Raw genomic sequence first — 15,246 nt, 5'->3', positions numbered from 1 at the left:
GTGCGTGTGTGGGGGGGAGAAGGGGTGCGCGTGTGGGGGGGGAAGGGGTGCGTGTGTGTGTGGGGGAGAAGGGGTGCGTGTGTGTGGGGGGGGAAGGGGGGTGCGTGTGTGGGGGGGGGGGAGAAGGGCGTGTGTGTGGGGGGGGAAGGGGGTGCGTGTGTGGGGGGGGGAGAAGGGGTGCGTGTGTGTGTGGGGGAGAAGGGGCGCGTGTGTGGGTGGGGGAAGGGGTGGCGTGTGGGGGGGGGAAGGGCTGCGTGTGTGTGTGGGGGAGAAGGGGTGCGTGTGTGGGGGGGGAAGGGGTGCGTGTGTGTGTGGGGAGAAGGGGTGCGTGTGTGTGGGGGGGAAGGGGTGCGTGTGTGGGGGGGGGAGAAGGGGTGCGTGTGTGTGGTGGGGGAGAAGGGGTGCGTGTGTGGGGGGGGGGAAGGGGTGCGTGTGTGTGTGGGGGAGAAGGGGTGCGTGTGTGGGGGGGAAGGGGTGCGTGTGTGGGTGGGGGAAGGGGTGCGTGTGTGTGGGGGGGGAAGGGGTGCGTGTGTGTGTGGGGGAGAAGGGTGCGTGTGTGGGGGGTGGAAGGGGTGCGTGTGTGTGTGGGGGAGAAGGGGCGCGTGTGTGGGGGGGAGAAGGGGTGCGTGTGTGGGGGGGGGAAGGGGTGCGTGTGTGTGTGGGGGAGAAGGGGTGCGTGTGTGGGGGGGGAAGGGGTGCGTGTGTGGGGGGGGGAAGGGGTGCGTGTGTGTGTGGGGGAGAAGGGGTGCGTGTGTGGGGGGGGAAGGGGTGCGTGTGTGGGGGGGGAAGGGGTGCGTGTGTGTGTTGGGGAGAAGGGGTGCGTGTGTGGGGGGGGGAAGGGGTGCGTGTGTGTGTGGGGGAGAAGGGGCGCGTGTGTGGGGGGGAGAAGGGGCGCGTGTGTGCGGGGGGAAGGGGTGCGTGTGTGGGGGGGGAAGGGGTGCGTGTGTAGGGGGGGTAGGGGTGCGTGTGTGGGGGGGGGAAGGGGTGCGTGGGTGGGGGGGAGAAGGGGTGGGTGTGTGGGGGGAGAAGGGGCGCGTGTGTGTGGGGGGAAGGGGTGCGTGTGTGGGGGGGTGAAGGTGTGCGTGTGTGGGGGGGTGAAGGTGTGCGTGTGTGGGGGGGGGGAAGGGGTGCGTGTGTAGGGGGGGTAGGGGTGCGTGTGTGGGGGGGGAAGGGGTGCGTGGGTGGGGGGGAGAAGGGGTGGGTGTGTGGGGGAGAAGGGGCGCGTGTGTGTGGGGGGAAGGGGTGCGTGTGTGGGGGGGTGAAGGTGTGCGTGTGTGGGGGGGTGAAGGTGTGCGTGTGTGGGGGGGGAAGGGGTGCGTGTGTGGGGGGGGGGAAGGGGTGCGTTTTGTGGGGGGGGAAGGGGTGTGTGTGGGGGGGGAAGGGGTGCGTGTGTGTGGGGGGGAAGGGGTGCGTGTGTGGGGGGGGAAGGGGTGCGTTTGTGTGGGGGAGAAGGGGTGCGTGTGTGGGGGGGAAGAGGTGCGTGTGTGTGGGGGGGGAAGGGGTGCGTGTGTGGGGGGGAAGGGGTGCGTGTGTGTGTCGGGGGGGAAGGGGTGCGTGTGTGGGGGGAGAAGGGGTGCGTGTGTGTGGGGGGGAAGGGGTGCGTGTGTGTGTGGGGGGGAAGGGGTGCGTGTGTGTGTGGGGGGGAAGGGGTGCGTGTGTGGGGGGGGAAGGGGTGCGTGTGTGTGGGGGGAAGGGGTGCGTGTGTGTGTTGGGGGAGAAGGGTTGCGCGTGTGTGTGGGGCAGAAGGGGGTGCGTGTGTGTGGGGTGGGAAGGGGTGCGTGTGTGTGTTGGGGAGAAGGGTTTGCGCGTGTGTGTGGGGCAGAAGGGGTGCGTGTGTGGGGGGGGGAAGGGGTGCGTGTGTGTGTGGGGGGGAAGGGGTGCGTGTGTGTGTTGGGGAGAAGGGGTGCGTGTGTGGGGGGGGGGAAGGGGTGCGTGTGTGGCGGGGGGGAAGGGGTGCGTGTGTGTGTGGGGGAGAAGGGGCGCGTGTGTGGGGGGGAGAAGGTGTGCGTGTGTGGGGGGGAAGGGTGCGTGTGTGGGGGGGGGAGAAGGGGCGCGTGTGTGTGTGGGGGAGAAGGGGCGCGTGTGTGGGTGGGGGAAGGGGTGCGTGTGTGGGGGGGAGAAGGATGCGTGTGTGGGGGGGGAAGGGGTGCGTGTGTGGGGGGGAGAAGGGGTGCGTGTGTGGGGGGAGAAGGGGCGCGTGTGTGTGGGGGGAAGGGGTGCGTGTGTGGGGGGGTGAAGGTGTGCGTGTGTGGGGGGGGGAAGGGGTGCGTGTGTGTGTGGGGGAGAAGGGGCGCGTGTGTGGGGGGGAGAAGGGGTGCGTGTGTGTGTTGGGGAGAAGGGGTGCGTGTGTGTGTGGGGGGAAGGGGTGCGTGTGTGTGTGGGGGAGAAGGGGCGCGTGTGTGGGGGGGAGAAGGGGTGCGTGTGTGTGTTGGGGAGAAGGGGTGCGTGTGTGTGTGGGGGGAAGGGGGTGCGTGTGTGTTGGGGGAGAAGGGGTGCGTGTGTGGGGGGAAGGGATGGTGTGTGTGTCGGGGGGAAGGGGTGCGTGTGTGTGGGGGGGAAGGGGGTGCGTGTGTGTGTGGGGGGGAAGGGTGCGTGTGTGGGGGGGGGGAGGGGTGCGTGTGTGTGTTGGGGAGAAGGGGTGCGTGTGTGTGGGGGGAAGGGGTGCGTGTGTGTGGGCGGAAGGGTTGCGCGTGTGTGTGGGGGAGAAGGGGTGCGTGTGTGGGGGGGGGAAGGGGTGCGTGTGTGTGGGGGGAAGGGGTGCGTGTGTGTGTGGGGGAAGGGGTGCGTGTGTGTGTTGGGGAGAAGGGGTGCGTGTGTGTGTGGGGGGAAGGGGTGCGTGTGTGTGTTGGGGAGAAGGGGGTGCGCGTGTGTGTGGGGCAGAAGGGGTGCGTGTGTGTGGGCGGAAGGGGTGCGTGTGTGTGTTGGGGAGAAAGGGTGCGTGTGTGTGTGTGGGGGAAGGGGTGCGTGTGTGGGGGGGGGAAGGAGTGCGTGTGTGTGTGGGGGAGAAGGGGTGCGTGTGTGGGGGGAAGGGGTGCGTGTGTGGGGGGGGGAAGGGGTGCGTGTGTGTGTGGGGGAAGGGGTGCGTGTGTGGGGGGGGAAGGGGTGCGTGTGTGGGGGGGGGAAGGGGTGCGTGTGTGTGTGGGGGAGAAGGGGTGCGTGTGTGGGGGGAAGGGGTGCGTGTGTGTGTTGGTAGAAGGGGTGCGTGTGTGTGTGGGGAGAAGGGGTGCGTGTGTCGGGGGGGGAAGGGGTGCGTGTGTGGGGGGGGAGGGGTGCGTGTGTGTGTTGGGGAGAAGGGGTGAACGTGTGTGTGTGTGGGGGAAGGTGTGCGTGTGTGTGGGGGAGAAGGGGTGCGTGTGTGTGTGTGGGGGAAGGGGTGCGTGTGTGTGTGGGGGAGAAGGGGTGCGTGTGTGTGGGGGGGGAAGGGGTGCGTGTGTGGGGGGGGAGGGGTGCGTGTGTGTGTTGGGGAGAAGGGGTGCGTGTGTGTGGGGGGGGAAGGGGTGCGTGTGTGTGGGGGGAGGGGTGCGTGTGTGTGTGGGGGGGGAAGGGGTGCGTGTGTGTGTTGGGGAAAAGGGGTGCGTGCGTGTGTGGGGGGGGGAAGGGGTGCGTGTGTGTGTGGGGGAGAAGGGGCGCGTGTGTGGGGGGGAGAAGGGGTGCGTGTGTGGGGGGGGAAGGGGTGCGTGTGTGGGGGGGGGAGAAGGGGTGCGTGTGTGGGGGGGGGAAGGGGTGCGTGTGTGGGGGGGAGAAGGGGTGCGTGTGTGTGTGGGGGAGAAGGGGTGCGTGTGTGTGGGGGGGGAAGGGGTGCGTGTGTGGGGGGGGGGGAGAAGGGGTGCGTGTGTGTGGGGGGGGAAGGGGTGCGTGTGTGGGGGGGGGAGAAGGGGTGCGTGTGTGTGTGGGGGAGAAGGGGCGCGTGTGTGGGTGGGGGAAGGGGTGCGTGTGTGGGGGGGGGAAGGGGTGCGTGTGTGTGTGGGGGAGAAGGGGTGCGTGGTGTGGGGGGGGAAGGGGTGCGTGTGTGTGTGGGGGAGAAGGGGTGCGTGTGTGTGGGGGGGGAAGGGGTGCGTGTGTGGGGGGGGGGAGAAGGGGTGCGTGTGTGTGTGGGGAGAAGGGGTGCGTGTGTGGGGGGGGGAAGGGGTGCGTGTGTGTGTGGGGGAGAAGGGGTGCGTGTGTGGGGGGGAAGGGGTGCGTGTGTGGGTGGGGGAAGGGGTGCGTGTGTGGGGGGGGGAAGGGGTGCGTGTGTGTGTGGGGGAGAAGGGGTGCGTGTGTGGGGGTGGAAGGGGTGCGTGTGTGTGTGGGGGAGAAGGGGCGCGTGTGTGGGGGGGAGAAGGGGTGCGTGTGTGGGGGGGGGAAGGGGTGCGTGTGTGTGTGGGGGAGAAGGGGTGCGTGTGTGGGGGGGGAAGGGGTGCGTGTGTGGGGGGGGGAAGGGGTGCGTGTGTGTGTGGGGGAGAAGGGGTGCGTGTGTGGGGGGGGAAGGGGGTGCGTGTGTGGGGGGGGAAGGGGTGCGTGTGTGTGTTGGGGGGAAGGGGTGCGTGTGTGGGGGGGGGAAGGGGTGCGTGTGTGTGTGGGGGAGAAGGGGCGCGTGTGTGGGGGGAGAAGGGGTGCGTGTGTGGGGGGGGGAGAAGGGGTGCGTGTGTGGGGGGGAAGGGGTGCGTGTGTGGGGGGGTGAAGGTGTGCGTGTGTGGGGGGGGGAAGGGGTGCGTGTGTGTGGGGGGAAGGGGTGCGTGTGTGGGGGGGGTGAAGGGGTGCGTGTGTGGGGGGGGAGAAGGGGTGCGTGTGTGTGGGGGGGGGAAGGGGCGCGTGTTTTGGGGGGGAAGGGGTGCGTGTGTGTGGGGGGGAGAAGGGGTGCGTGTGTGGGGGGGGGAAGGGGTGTGTGTGTGGTGGGGGGAAGGGGCGCGTGTTTTGGGGGGGAAGGGCGCGTGTGTGGGGGGCGGAGAAGGGGTGCGTGTGTGGGGGGGAAGGGGCGCGTGTTTTGGGGGGGAAGGGGTGCGTGTGTGTGTGGGGAGAAGGGGTGTATGTGTGTGGGGGGGAGAGGCGCGTGTTTTGGGGGGAAGGGGTGCGTGTGTGTGTGGGGAAGGTGTGTGTGTGTGGTGGGGGGGAAGGGGCGCGTGTTTTGGGGGGGAAGGGCGCGTGTGTGGGGGGGGGAGAAGGGGGTGCGTGTGTGGGGGGGGAAGGGGTGTGTGTGTGTGTGGGGGGGAGAGGCGCGTGTTTTGGGGGGAAGGGGTGCGTGTGTGGGGGGGAAGGGGTGTGTGTGTGGTGGGGGGAAGGGGCGCGTGTTTTGGGGGGGATGGGGTGCATGTGGGGGGAAGGAGTGCGTGTGTGGTGTGATAAGGGTTTGTGAGCGGCAATGGTGTGGGAGTGGCAGTGGGGTGTGTGTGGGGTGACCGAGGGTGCGTGTGGGGTGATCGGGGGGTGTGTTTGGGGCAACCTGGCGTGTGGGGGGCAGGACGTGTGTGGGGCAGTGTGGTGTGTGTTGGGCAGGGGCGTGCGTGGGGCATTGGGGTGTGTGTGGGGTAGTGGAGTGTGTGGGGCAGGGTGTGTAGCGGGCAGCGGGGTGGGTGGGGGGCAGGGTTGTGTGTGGGGTGCCAGGGTGTGTGGGGGGGCAGTGTGGTGTGTGTGGGGCAGGGGTGTGTGTGGGGCAGCGGGGGTGTGGGGCGGCGCGGCGCGTGCCCGGCGGCGCCGTCACCTTCTTGCAGCAGAGCAGCTGGTGGTCGAAGAGGAAGAACGTGCGCTGCTGGCCCCGGGCGTGCGGCGCCGCCATCCGCGTCAGCTCCCCGGAGTGGATGAGCTCCGAGCTCCGCGCCAGGACGTCTTCCCCCTGCGGCGGCACGGAGGGGCGTCGGGCGGAGCGGCCCGCGCAGCGCGGAGCGGCCCGCGCAGCGCGGAGCGGCCCGCGGCAGAGCTGCTCCGCGGCCGCAGGGCCGAGCTGCTGGCCAAGGCGCTTGCGCGAGCGCGCGGGAGCCCCCGCCACGGGCCGCGCTGCGCGCACGTCCCCGGGGACCCCGCCTGTGCCCTCGGTACCCCGGGAACGCGAGCAGCAGGATGTCAAAGGAAGCGGCTCCCTCTCCACGGAGTACGGCCAGGGCAGCTGATCCCTAAGCTCCACCCCTGACGCTGAGGGGGCAACACAGCGGCGAGCCGAGAATTTAGCCTGACGCCCCTGGGGATGACACGGTCTGGTTTCACCGAGTCTCTGGTGTAAAACATGTTTTGTTTCCTTTATCTGTTATTTTTTATGTTGAGTCTACAAGGAAGCTCGGCTTCCCTTGTAGCTGCATCAGAGCCTGCGTTTCTGCAACAGTAACTTGCATTAAGCTCCAAGGGGTAGTTCTGCCCATGCTGGCAGTTTGAAGTCACTCGGATAAAATGGGCAACAGGAGGAAGTGGGTAGAATTGCACTAGCGGGCCAGTTTCATCCTACAAGGAAACAAAAGTCCCAGGAACCGTGCAAGGGGCAGCTCGTGGGATATGTGCCAGACCTTCTAGGCAATGCGGGCAGATGACGTGGAGGGGCAGCAGGGCTGAGGCAGGGACAGTAATCTATACAAAGTAATTGCTGTCGGCAGACGTTGCGGAGGAGAGAAGGGAACCACAATACGTGGAATTCCTGGGGAAAGCCACTCTCTTACCTCCCAGTCCTCTATTGAGCTCTGCCACTGAGCAATTTTGTCAATGTTCTCCAGCCGCCGCTTTCTCTCGTTGATGAGCCGAGCAACGTTCTTCATGGCATTTAAGGCAGCTTCAACATCTTTAAAATCCCTAGGGTACAGCAGGGTTGTTAGGCACGACCAGAAGACAAGCGCTCACTGTGCCTGCACGCCAAAGGAGCACGGTCTAGGGCTGGACAGCAGGAAACATGAGTTCCACGTGCAGTTGCAGCCCTAGACTGTGAGATGGATGTTTCTGCGCGCAGCTTTTCAGGAGAGCCATGCTATTTGTGAGGCATATAAAAGCAGTAGTCACATTATAGCCCTGTGGCAAATCCAGGCCCAATCTGCGAAAGGGAAGGAGGCAAGCAATCAAATTTGGTCACAGAAGTGCAAAATACTAATTGCTAGAAGAATCTATTTTCGGCAGCGCTTTCCAGACATGTTTGCCCAAAATAATAAAATGCATTAATAATGCTACTCTGTTTCATGCAGGAACTGGTTCTGTTACACAGGGGTGAAAGTTTGGAAATCGCTGGCTTGCCTTCAGATAGGAGCTGTTAGTTTATCTGGGAGGATAGGACAGAAGCTGGCCCACCTCGCCCACACACCATCTGCTGCCACCAGCTACTTCTCCCAGAGCTGCTCAGTGTAGCTGTGAGAAGAACTGTACTGCAGCAACTTGTCTCTAGTGCAATTTTCAAAAAAGCTATTGTACTGCATTAAGCAGCTTTTCGTTAAGTGGTTAGCTTCCAAGCAACATACTTACAGATTTAGTAAGACATGCTTAAAACAGTTCTGGGAAATTTCACTGCTGAAATTAAGAAGGTAAAAATTCAGCTTAAATCACAGTGGACCAATATCAGTGCTTTCCTCTGATACAAATTTTCCCTTATTGTATTTCTGTAGCTGATTATTTCAGATGCTTTAGTTAATTAAGCCAGCTGAGCTTCACCTAGTTGGAGCAATAGGCTTTTGACTGGGTCCTAAAGAAGCATCACGCATTTGTGTGTGCGTTGTTGAATGCTGTAGGCCAAGATTTCCCCTGGGGAAGCACGAGGCAAAAATTCTTGACTGTCTCGAACCTTGGTGGGTGATGACTTAGCGACATGAACATTTTGGGTACGATCAGCCAGTGCTTTCAGAGGCAAAGATTTCAGCACCACAAACATAGGAAACGGTTAACACCCAATGTCTGTGCTTGTATTGCAGATACCAAAATACAGAAAACGCTTGTTGGAGAAGGTGGGACTTTGCAGCTTCAGGTCTGTAAAACAGGCAGGAAAACCCTCTGCTGCTGTAATGGAAAATGATGTATTTGACAGAAGATACTTTTATTTCTTTTTATTTCTAGTTTCTAGAAGGTAACACACAAAATGCACGAGTCTGCATTAGTCCATTTGCATGAGACCAGTCTCGCGCTCCCTCACCCCGCCGGCCTACCTGTGCTGGGGGTTGGTGTATTTGAGCAGTTCAGCCAGTTGCAACGGGTATTTGCAGATTTTCTGCACAGGAGTTAGCAGAAACCCATCCAGAGAGATGTCGATCATCTTCTGCAGCAGGCGGCAGGCCTCGAAGAAGTAGACGTACTTGTTAACTTTGGTGAGTCGGGACAGCTCCATGCAGGCATTGGGGTGGTTGTTGCAGTATTCAGAGTATATCTGAAACTCTGTTTGCTGCAAGGGAAAATGAAGTGATTTGGTGTCCATGTTCTTTTGGGTGATGGCCTGGCTCTGAAACTACTGTACGTGCTCCTGTCTCACAACTGGCTGTTCGGTAATTTGCATCCTCCCTCTGACACTCTGAAGCCAGAACACTTAAAGCTGGGGTTTGGGTGAGGTGGGGTATATTAGAAGTTAAGGCATGGGCAGCTTGTCTAACAGACTTAAAACATTCCCCTGTTATCTTGCCCATGTTCAGCTGAATGTTTCAAAAGAACAAATCAGCAGCTGAATATACAGACTTGCAAAAAATGCAGGCGCAAACTCAGGCCCACCTTAACGGTGCTCCATTTAGGAGGCCCTGAGCCCAGCACAGTTTGCAGCCCCAGGCAAGGAACTCATCCTTCTGAAGAGCAACGGCACAGTGACTAACGTGGGCCTGGCTGGGTTCACTGTGTGTGCAAGGTAGTCGCTTCGTGGGCACACAGAGCATTTGCCCAGTCTTTGCCTGCGGCTGCCCCTTTCTGGATGTTCAACTGCAAGAAAGCCCAACATGCAAGAAAGCGCCCTGCTGACGTGAAAGGAGAAATAGTGTCCCATATACCGCTTGTACGATACAATACCATACTCTGTATAATATAGAAAGTAAGTTCTGCCTTTTACAAGATGCCCAATGATGGTTCTTTGGTCCATACGGCTTGAAGTGAAGGTGTCACAGTTCCCTAAAGCAGTATTATCTGGCAGGGAATGCAGAGCTCAGAGGCTGAGGCACTTTGGAAATGTTCTCTCTGCAACCGCAAGAGCTAGAGGGTGTTTGGTTGTATGTGTGCGTGTGTGTGTGTTTGGTCGTGTTTATTTTGTTGGGTGGGGGAGAGGGGACTGATTTTTTTTTGATTTGATTGGTTATGTTTTTTAACCCACAGCTTTGACTCTGTCAGAACACTCTCCAAGCCCTCTGGCCTAATCAGCTACCCTTTTCCATTAGGTAAGACAAATTCACTTACATACTCCAAGAAGCATGAGCCAACCTCACTCAAATGTGGGTGGTCTTTATTGAATTTCTTCTCCAGTGCTTTAACAAATTTCTTTTGGCACCTGTAGATGTCTTCAATGTTCCCAAAGATTGTCCTGAGCTGTTCTTCTGTAAACATGTCAGCTCTTTTGCGGCACTGCTTAATGTAACCCTAGGAGGAAAGCAAATTGGAAAGCATGCTGAGCACTTCCTCTTAGGCCTTTGGATATCAACAGAAACCCTAGAGACTGCAGTCAGTTGTACCAGGTTCCTGTACCCCCTTGCTGTGTAAGTGCATGCTTTAGTTATTTTTTCCTCTAATACCACCCAGTATGGTAGAAATAGAAATCACTACCTTAAATGACACTGTAACCTACACTTGAAGGAGTCTCTGAGCTGTTCTCTATCCTGTTAGAAACATCTTTATCTGCCTGCAGGCTGCTGGGTGTTCTGACACCAGCACTGATCCACTGATAGTTTAAAACAGATAAATCCAGCTGAGGATCTGGTGTTGATGCTGTTACCAGGAAATGCCTGGCTGATTTGAGGAAGGAGGGCACAGAGAACGTGGCGGGGAGGAGCTTCCTGGACGCTGCAGGAGGAAAGGCTTGTTTGATAAGTGCGTGGTGCCTTGGCGCAGCTGGCTCCCCTGCAGGCACAATGTTTTTGTGTCATTTCAGTGAAGGACTGTATCCTGCAAAACTATTCTATCAATTACCATCATTTACCCCAGTGTACATGACAGCACATCTCTTCTGGAAGAGGTGTCACAATACTCAGCATATTTGGAAGTGAAAGACCTAATTGCCTGAACATCCCCCAGTTGTTTTGATCTGAGCATATGACTTGCCCAAAGGCTGGGATCACCAATTATCTTACCTCAGATCGTATATTAAAGAGGACAGCAATGTTAGACATTTACTCTTCTCTAGCTTGGGAAATTCAATTAATTCCATTTAATCAGTGGCCAACTGGGTACTCCAATAAAAGGGCATTTGGGATATTGCTGTAATGAATTGTCCCCTGTTTTCTGAGCATGCAACATCATTTAGCAGAGCAGATTCTGATGCAATTACCGTCTTGTTTTCAGAGGAGGGGGAATGTTACCATCCTAGGAACCTTATCTCCATGTACAGGAGAAGGACATAGTCACTTTCCTTAAAGATATTATTACACTGGTTTCCTCCTTTATTCTCTTACCTCACAGATGTCCTTCAGATGCTTGATGTAGTCTCTCTCTGTGCTTATGATCTCATTGATGACGTTGGTCCTCATTTGATCTTTGGTGGTCTGCCCCATCCCAAAGCGTCGGGTACCACTGCTGGAGTCATCCTCTTTCCCACCCTCTACCTTTAGAGGATAGTCTTCCATAGGTTCATCCTGGTTTACTCGAAGCTGTGCCAAACACACAAGGATGCCCACCGTTGGTACTGCTAACTACAACTTTCCACCCCAAAGAAAGGAAGTTTAGCAGACAAAGATTGAGCTGGAATAAGGAATGAAGAGGAATGCTACATATGTATTAGACACATCTGCAGACATATCTCCCAGGGGGGAATGCTAAGGTCAAATAGTTTTGGGAGGGTATTGTCAAGCCACATAATGACTGCTCCCATGATGTGACATGGATGGTTTTGAGCAGGCATCACCTATGGACAGAAGTCATGGGAGTGATATGAAGTTTTCTAAGATGAATATATACAAAATCAGGACGGGAAATGGTTTATCAAGTGAAATTTGCTTGGGTATTTGTGTTGGGGCTCGTAGAGCAGGAGAGGGGAACCAGTAAATAGCTGCTTTTTTATTGCTTTACGGTTATTATCATATTATAAATAACAGATAGCATCTCAGTAGCTTCTCTCCCAAGATTATTTACAGAGAATTTTTTTTTAATATAAAAGTAAATACAGTTGCCAGTGGGCATATAATGTGGTAAAGAATGTCATTACATTGCAGGGCTGTGTAACTTGCGATTCCTTTAGAGCGCCCATGAGATGGCAGCACAGCATGAGCAGAGGAAAAACCACCAGTGTTTGGTGAACAAGCTACACTACAGGGTCTATGCTGTAGGCAGTACTGAACCACCTTCGTTAATGCCAGGCAATTATCAGTGCATTTCACTTACAAGCATTCTTTTATGTGGCAGTATTGTAACAGAATATTAAAGAGCTCTCAAAATGCCTATGGGAATATTTTGTACACAACCAGAATCATCAATCTCAGCACAGAGAAGAAACAAACAAACAAAAAAAAAAATAGAAGTGGGGGAAAAAAGTCAGTTCTACTGTATCACTTTCCAAGCATGCAAAAATATAAGCAATTTTATTAAAATGACATACAGCTACTTTAAACTTTTAATGTAGTTTCCTCTAGGTGGGATTGCTGGCCTCTTTTTATATTTATATGGCTATATTTTATATTACATAGGCAGATTCAGGTATACACCCCTTGTCCACATATGTGTAGATTATATTTACTCACTGTTTACAGTTGGTGGAACCCTGAAGATGTGCAATCTGCATTTTCCTTCACTGTTAGCAGAACAACATTGGCTTGTCTTAATTACACAGAATCAGTTTCAGGAAAAGGTCTGAGCTTAAGAGACCTGCAGATTTATCCTTGCCCCCAAACCTACAGGCCTTCCCAGCAATAAGCTTGACATCCAGTGATAACTGGCAGGAGATCTTCGCACAGATACTTAAGTAAGTAATTCCTCTGTTTAAAGAACCTGTTATTCTGCATCCTTAATGGCTAGCGCTAACTAATCTTATTTCCTCCAAAACATTACCTCACGATAGGCTTTGCCAATGAGGGCAACAGTTGAACATAATAGTTGAACTTTTCAGTAAGTGAAAGAAAAAGAAAGGCCTGTGTTTTGACTATGAAAAAATCCCAATTCTGCCCCTGCCAGTACTGAGAGTTTAGTCCTAGTGATATGTGCAAAAGCATCCTCTGTTTGGAACAGTTACCCAGCAGAGACCATCTCCCGCAAGCTATAACAAAACATTTCAAAACTTTTGTAACAGTCTGCCCCACTTCTCTAAGGACTTTTGCTACAGCCACCATATTGTCTCCTTTCATCCTTCACGTGGTTTTGGGTCACTTGTGATCTAAGGTGACTCGGATAAGAAGCTAAAGGGCTGACAGTCTCTTTGCTCTCAGACACCTAATCGCCTCTGCTGTACTGAAGAGTCTGTCCTTAAGTGCTGAAAGCAGAGTCAGGCATCTATACCAACAATTACAGCCCAAAGAAAGGAAAAAGCCTTTCTCTTCACAGAAAGGTAATGCACAGCAGTTACCCAGACCCTTGTTTTACCCTCAGCTTGCCCAGAAAATTCAGGTGTATTTTAGACTGCTCTGTCAGAAATGAATCTGACCTCTGCAGTGTATACCTTCAGGCTGTCTGGTCACTACAAGCTATTTCTGCACGGGATTTGTAGGCAACACCTGGAGAGAACTTTGGCCCCAAAACAGATCACAATCAAGTGCTTCTTGTCCCCACTGGAGCAGGTGTCCCACATGATCTCTAAGATAACATTGCTTTCTTGTGTTTTTTCCCTCCATTTTCAAGTGCCTGAAATGAAGTGCTCTGTTGTAGGTCCCCAGCCTTATGCTTTCAAACCTCCAGGACTAGGGAGGGTGCAGGCGGTAGGTGGTTGCGTACTTTGGGACATGGTATAGCATTGGAGCTAGTGCCAGATGGATAAAGCTAAATTTGGTGCCTGCTCATCCATACTGTTGGAAGTGGACCCTAGAGTGAGGACCTCTGCCAGCTGTGTCTGGGATTCCTGTGTGAGGAAGGGGAGGCAGTTTACCTGGCTGCAAACTAGCCAACCTAGATATGGATAAGCATGACCCCAGGGTTCTGCTGCCAACTAGAGAGCAGTCAAACAGGCACGACAGTTCCTCAGCCCGCGCAGCTCATTTTAGCTCCAGAGCCTGGAACTGGGCTGCACTTGCCATGATTTACTGGTGTGGGGGGGAGAGAATTGCACACATGGCAGCTCAGTACAGGGGGGCTCACTAGCCATGTGTGTATGAATGCTAACAAGTACTTGCTGAACCAGCTACCTCTAGGTGTAAAAGTAGTAAGCAGTTGTTAGATAATACAAATCCTTTGGTGGGGGGAAAAACAAAACAAAACGCCTACTGCTAATGGAGAGATGTGAAGAAACATTGAGGCCTTACCCGAACAAAGCTGGCTGGAAACCAGCCTTCACTGTCCAGAATCCTGCCCCACCACCACTCCTTGTTGGTAGCGTCCATTACTTCAATGACATCGCCAGCCTTGAATCCCAGCTCCTGGTCGTCCATCGTGACATGGTCCCAGAGGGCTTCTGCATACACCACGCTGCCATCACTGATGAGCTGTGGACAGAGCAAGTTGAACTGTCAGCAACCCATCCCAGGAGCCATGCCGTCAGCTACTGTCTGTCTGCAGCACTGGCATCATCTCATCTGAGCCAAACAAGTTGCCCACTGCTTAATCCTTGCAAGAAAAGTGAAAAGGAGCTGATGCTTTGACTGCTTTGTGATCGCTTTGATTGATCTTGCTCTCAATAGCATTTTTTCAGCATCACTTGGGCACAATATATTTATACAATAAAAAGATAACTTTGAGGCCACAAAAACTTACTGGTGACTTTGCTTCAGCCAGTAAACTAAGCTCATCAGTGCGTTGCTGGTGGAGGCTGCTCTTATAGAGCCTTTCTTTAGAAAACCTTGAAAGCCAACCATGAATTTCAGTGTTTCTAGAGACATACTTCAGAGCTGAAAGTATTCTGAGACTTCAGACCTGGTCTAGGATGGATGGAGCTTAAAGTCTTTAAATTGGTTAAACTTAGCACTTAAGCTGCTTAAAATAAATCTTCTAGAACGTTTAAGTGATTATGCTAAGGGCCAACGGTTATTTACAATGCATATCAAAGAAGGCCTAATATAAGGAAAAAAGGAGTCCTGGAAATTAAAGAAAAAAAAAACATGCCTAGAGACTGTGTGGGGGCTCTTTAACACAGTAATAACTGCATCTATGCATGCAGAGTGCCATTCTCAACTGTTCCCTACTTAGCCACCTTCTAGTTAAGTAACACTCGGGAACTGTTGTTGCAATGGAGTATTTTATTTGCAACATTTTCTCTAGCAAAATGGTGCAGTGGTGGATTCTGGGAAGATGATGGTAAGTGTAGTCTGCCAGGCATTGGGGAGGAAGAGAAAACCTGTACACCATCCTTGGTAATAAGCTGCATCATTGTGGCAGTATCACCACAGCCATAATCCACTTACCATCCATTCTGGGCACCTTAGCTTGCTTGTTGTCACACAGTCATCTACTGAATCATACAATCACTGGGGCTGGAAGGCCCCTCTGGAGATCATCGGGTCCAATCCCCCCAGCTCGGGCAGAGACACCTACAGCAGGTTACCCAGGACGGTGTCCAGTCAGGTTTTGAACATCTCCAAGGACAGACTCCACAACCTGTCTGGGCAATCTGTTCAAGCACCCTCACACAGGACTGTTTTCTTATGCTCAAGTGGATTTTCCTGTGTTTCAGTTTGTGCCTGTTGCCACTCATCCTGTTACCAGGCACCAGACTGAGAAGAGTCTGGCTTTGACTTCCTTACACCCTCCCATCAGATATTTATACACACTGATACTGAGTCTTCTCTTCTCTAGGCTCAACTGTCCCACCTCTCTCAGCTTCTCCCTGTATGGGAGCTGCTCTCCTCTCTTGATCATCTTTGTGGCCCTTCACAGGACTTTCTGCTGTATGTAAGTGTCTGTCTTGTAGCAGGGAGCCCAAATTGGACACAGCACTGCTCTGAGTTAACTCTCACTCCCCCAAACAATACGCATGTTGTAAAAGAAAGTCAGGATAATCATGCATACAGTAAAACATAAAATTAACTAGAGGTGTTTGAAAAAAAAATAATACTG

General features: G+C 55.0%; 2 protein-coding genes across 5 annotated transcripts in view; one reads left to right on the top strand and one right to left on the bottom strand.

The window, feature by feature from the left end:
* FAM168B (family with sequence similarity 168 member B) overlaps positions 1–7,879 on the top strand; it is a 51,880-nt gene extending 44,001 nt beyond the window's left edge. The window contains exon 10 of the transcript XR_009959233.1: positions 7,851–7,879. The gene's annotated coding sequence lies outside the window, so the exon portion shown is untranslated. The remainder of the gene's footprint in view (positions 1–7,850) is intronic.
* The window catches only part of ARHGEF4 (Rho guanine nucleotide exchange factor 4), a 135,380-nt gene that overhangs the window by 10,256 nt on the left and 109,878 nt on the right, over positions 1–15,246 (bottom strand). Inside the window, exons 5-11 of one of the 4 annotated variants that reach the window (XM_062582345.1) lie at positions 13,500–13,679; positions 10,512–10,706; positions 9,304–9,483; positions 8,082–8,314; positions 7,408–7,452; positions 6,621–6,750; positions 5,678–5,809 (exon numbers count right to left, since the gene is read on the bottom strand). In XM_062582345.1, the coding sequence (XP_062438329.1) occupies positions 5,678–5,809; positions 6,621–6,750; positions 7,408–7,452; positions 8,082–8,314; positions 9,304–9,483; positions 10,512–10,706; positions 13,500–13,679 (1,095 nt within the window). The other 3 variants (XM_062582346.1, XM_062582349.1, XM_062582348.1) reach the window with 3 other exon arrangements.

Source organism: Rhea pennata, chromosome 9 (genome assembly GCF_028389875.1).
Source record: "Rhea pennata isolate bPtePen1 chromosome 9, bPtePen1.pri, whole genome shotgun sequence".
Taxonomy (NCBI): Eukaryota; Metazoa; Chordata; class Aves; order Rheiformes; family Rheidae; genus Rhea; species Rhea pennata.
The sequence above is the reverse complement of the archived record's forward strand: the minus strand, read 5'-3'. Positions and strand labels throughout refer to the sequence as shown.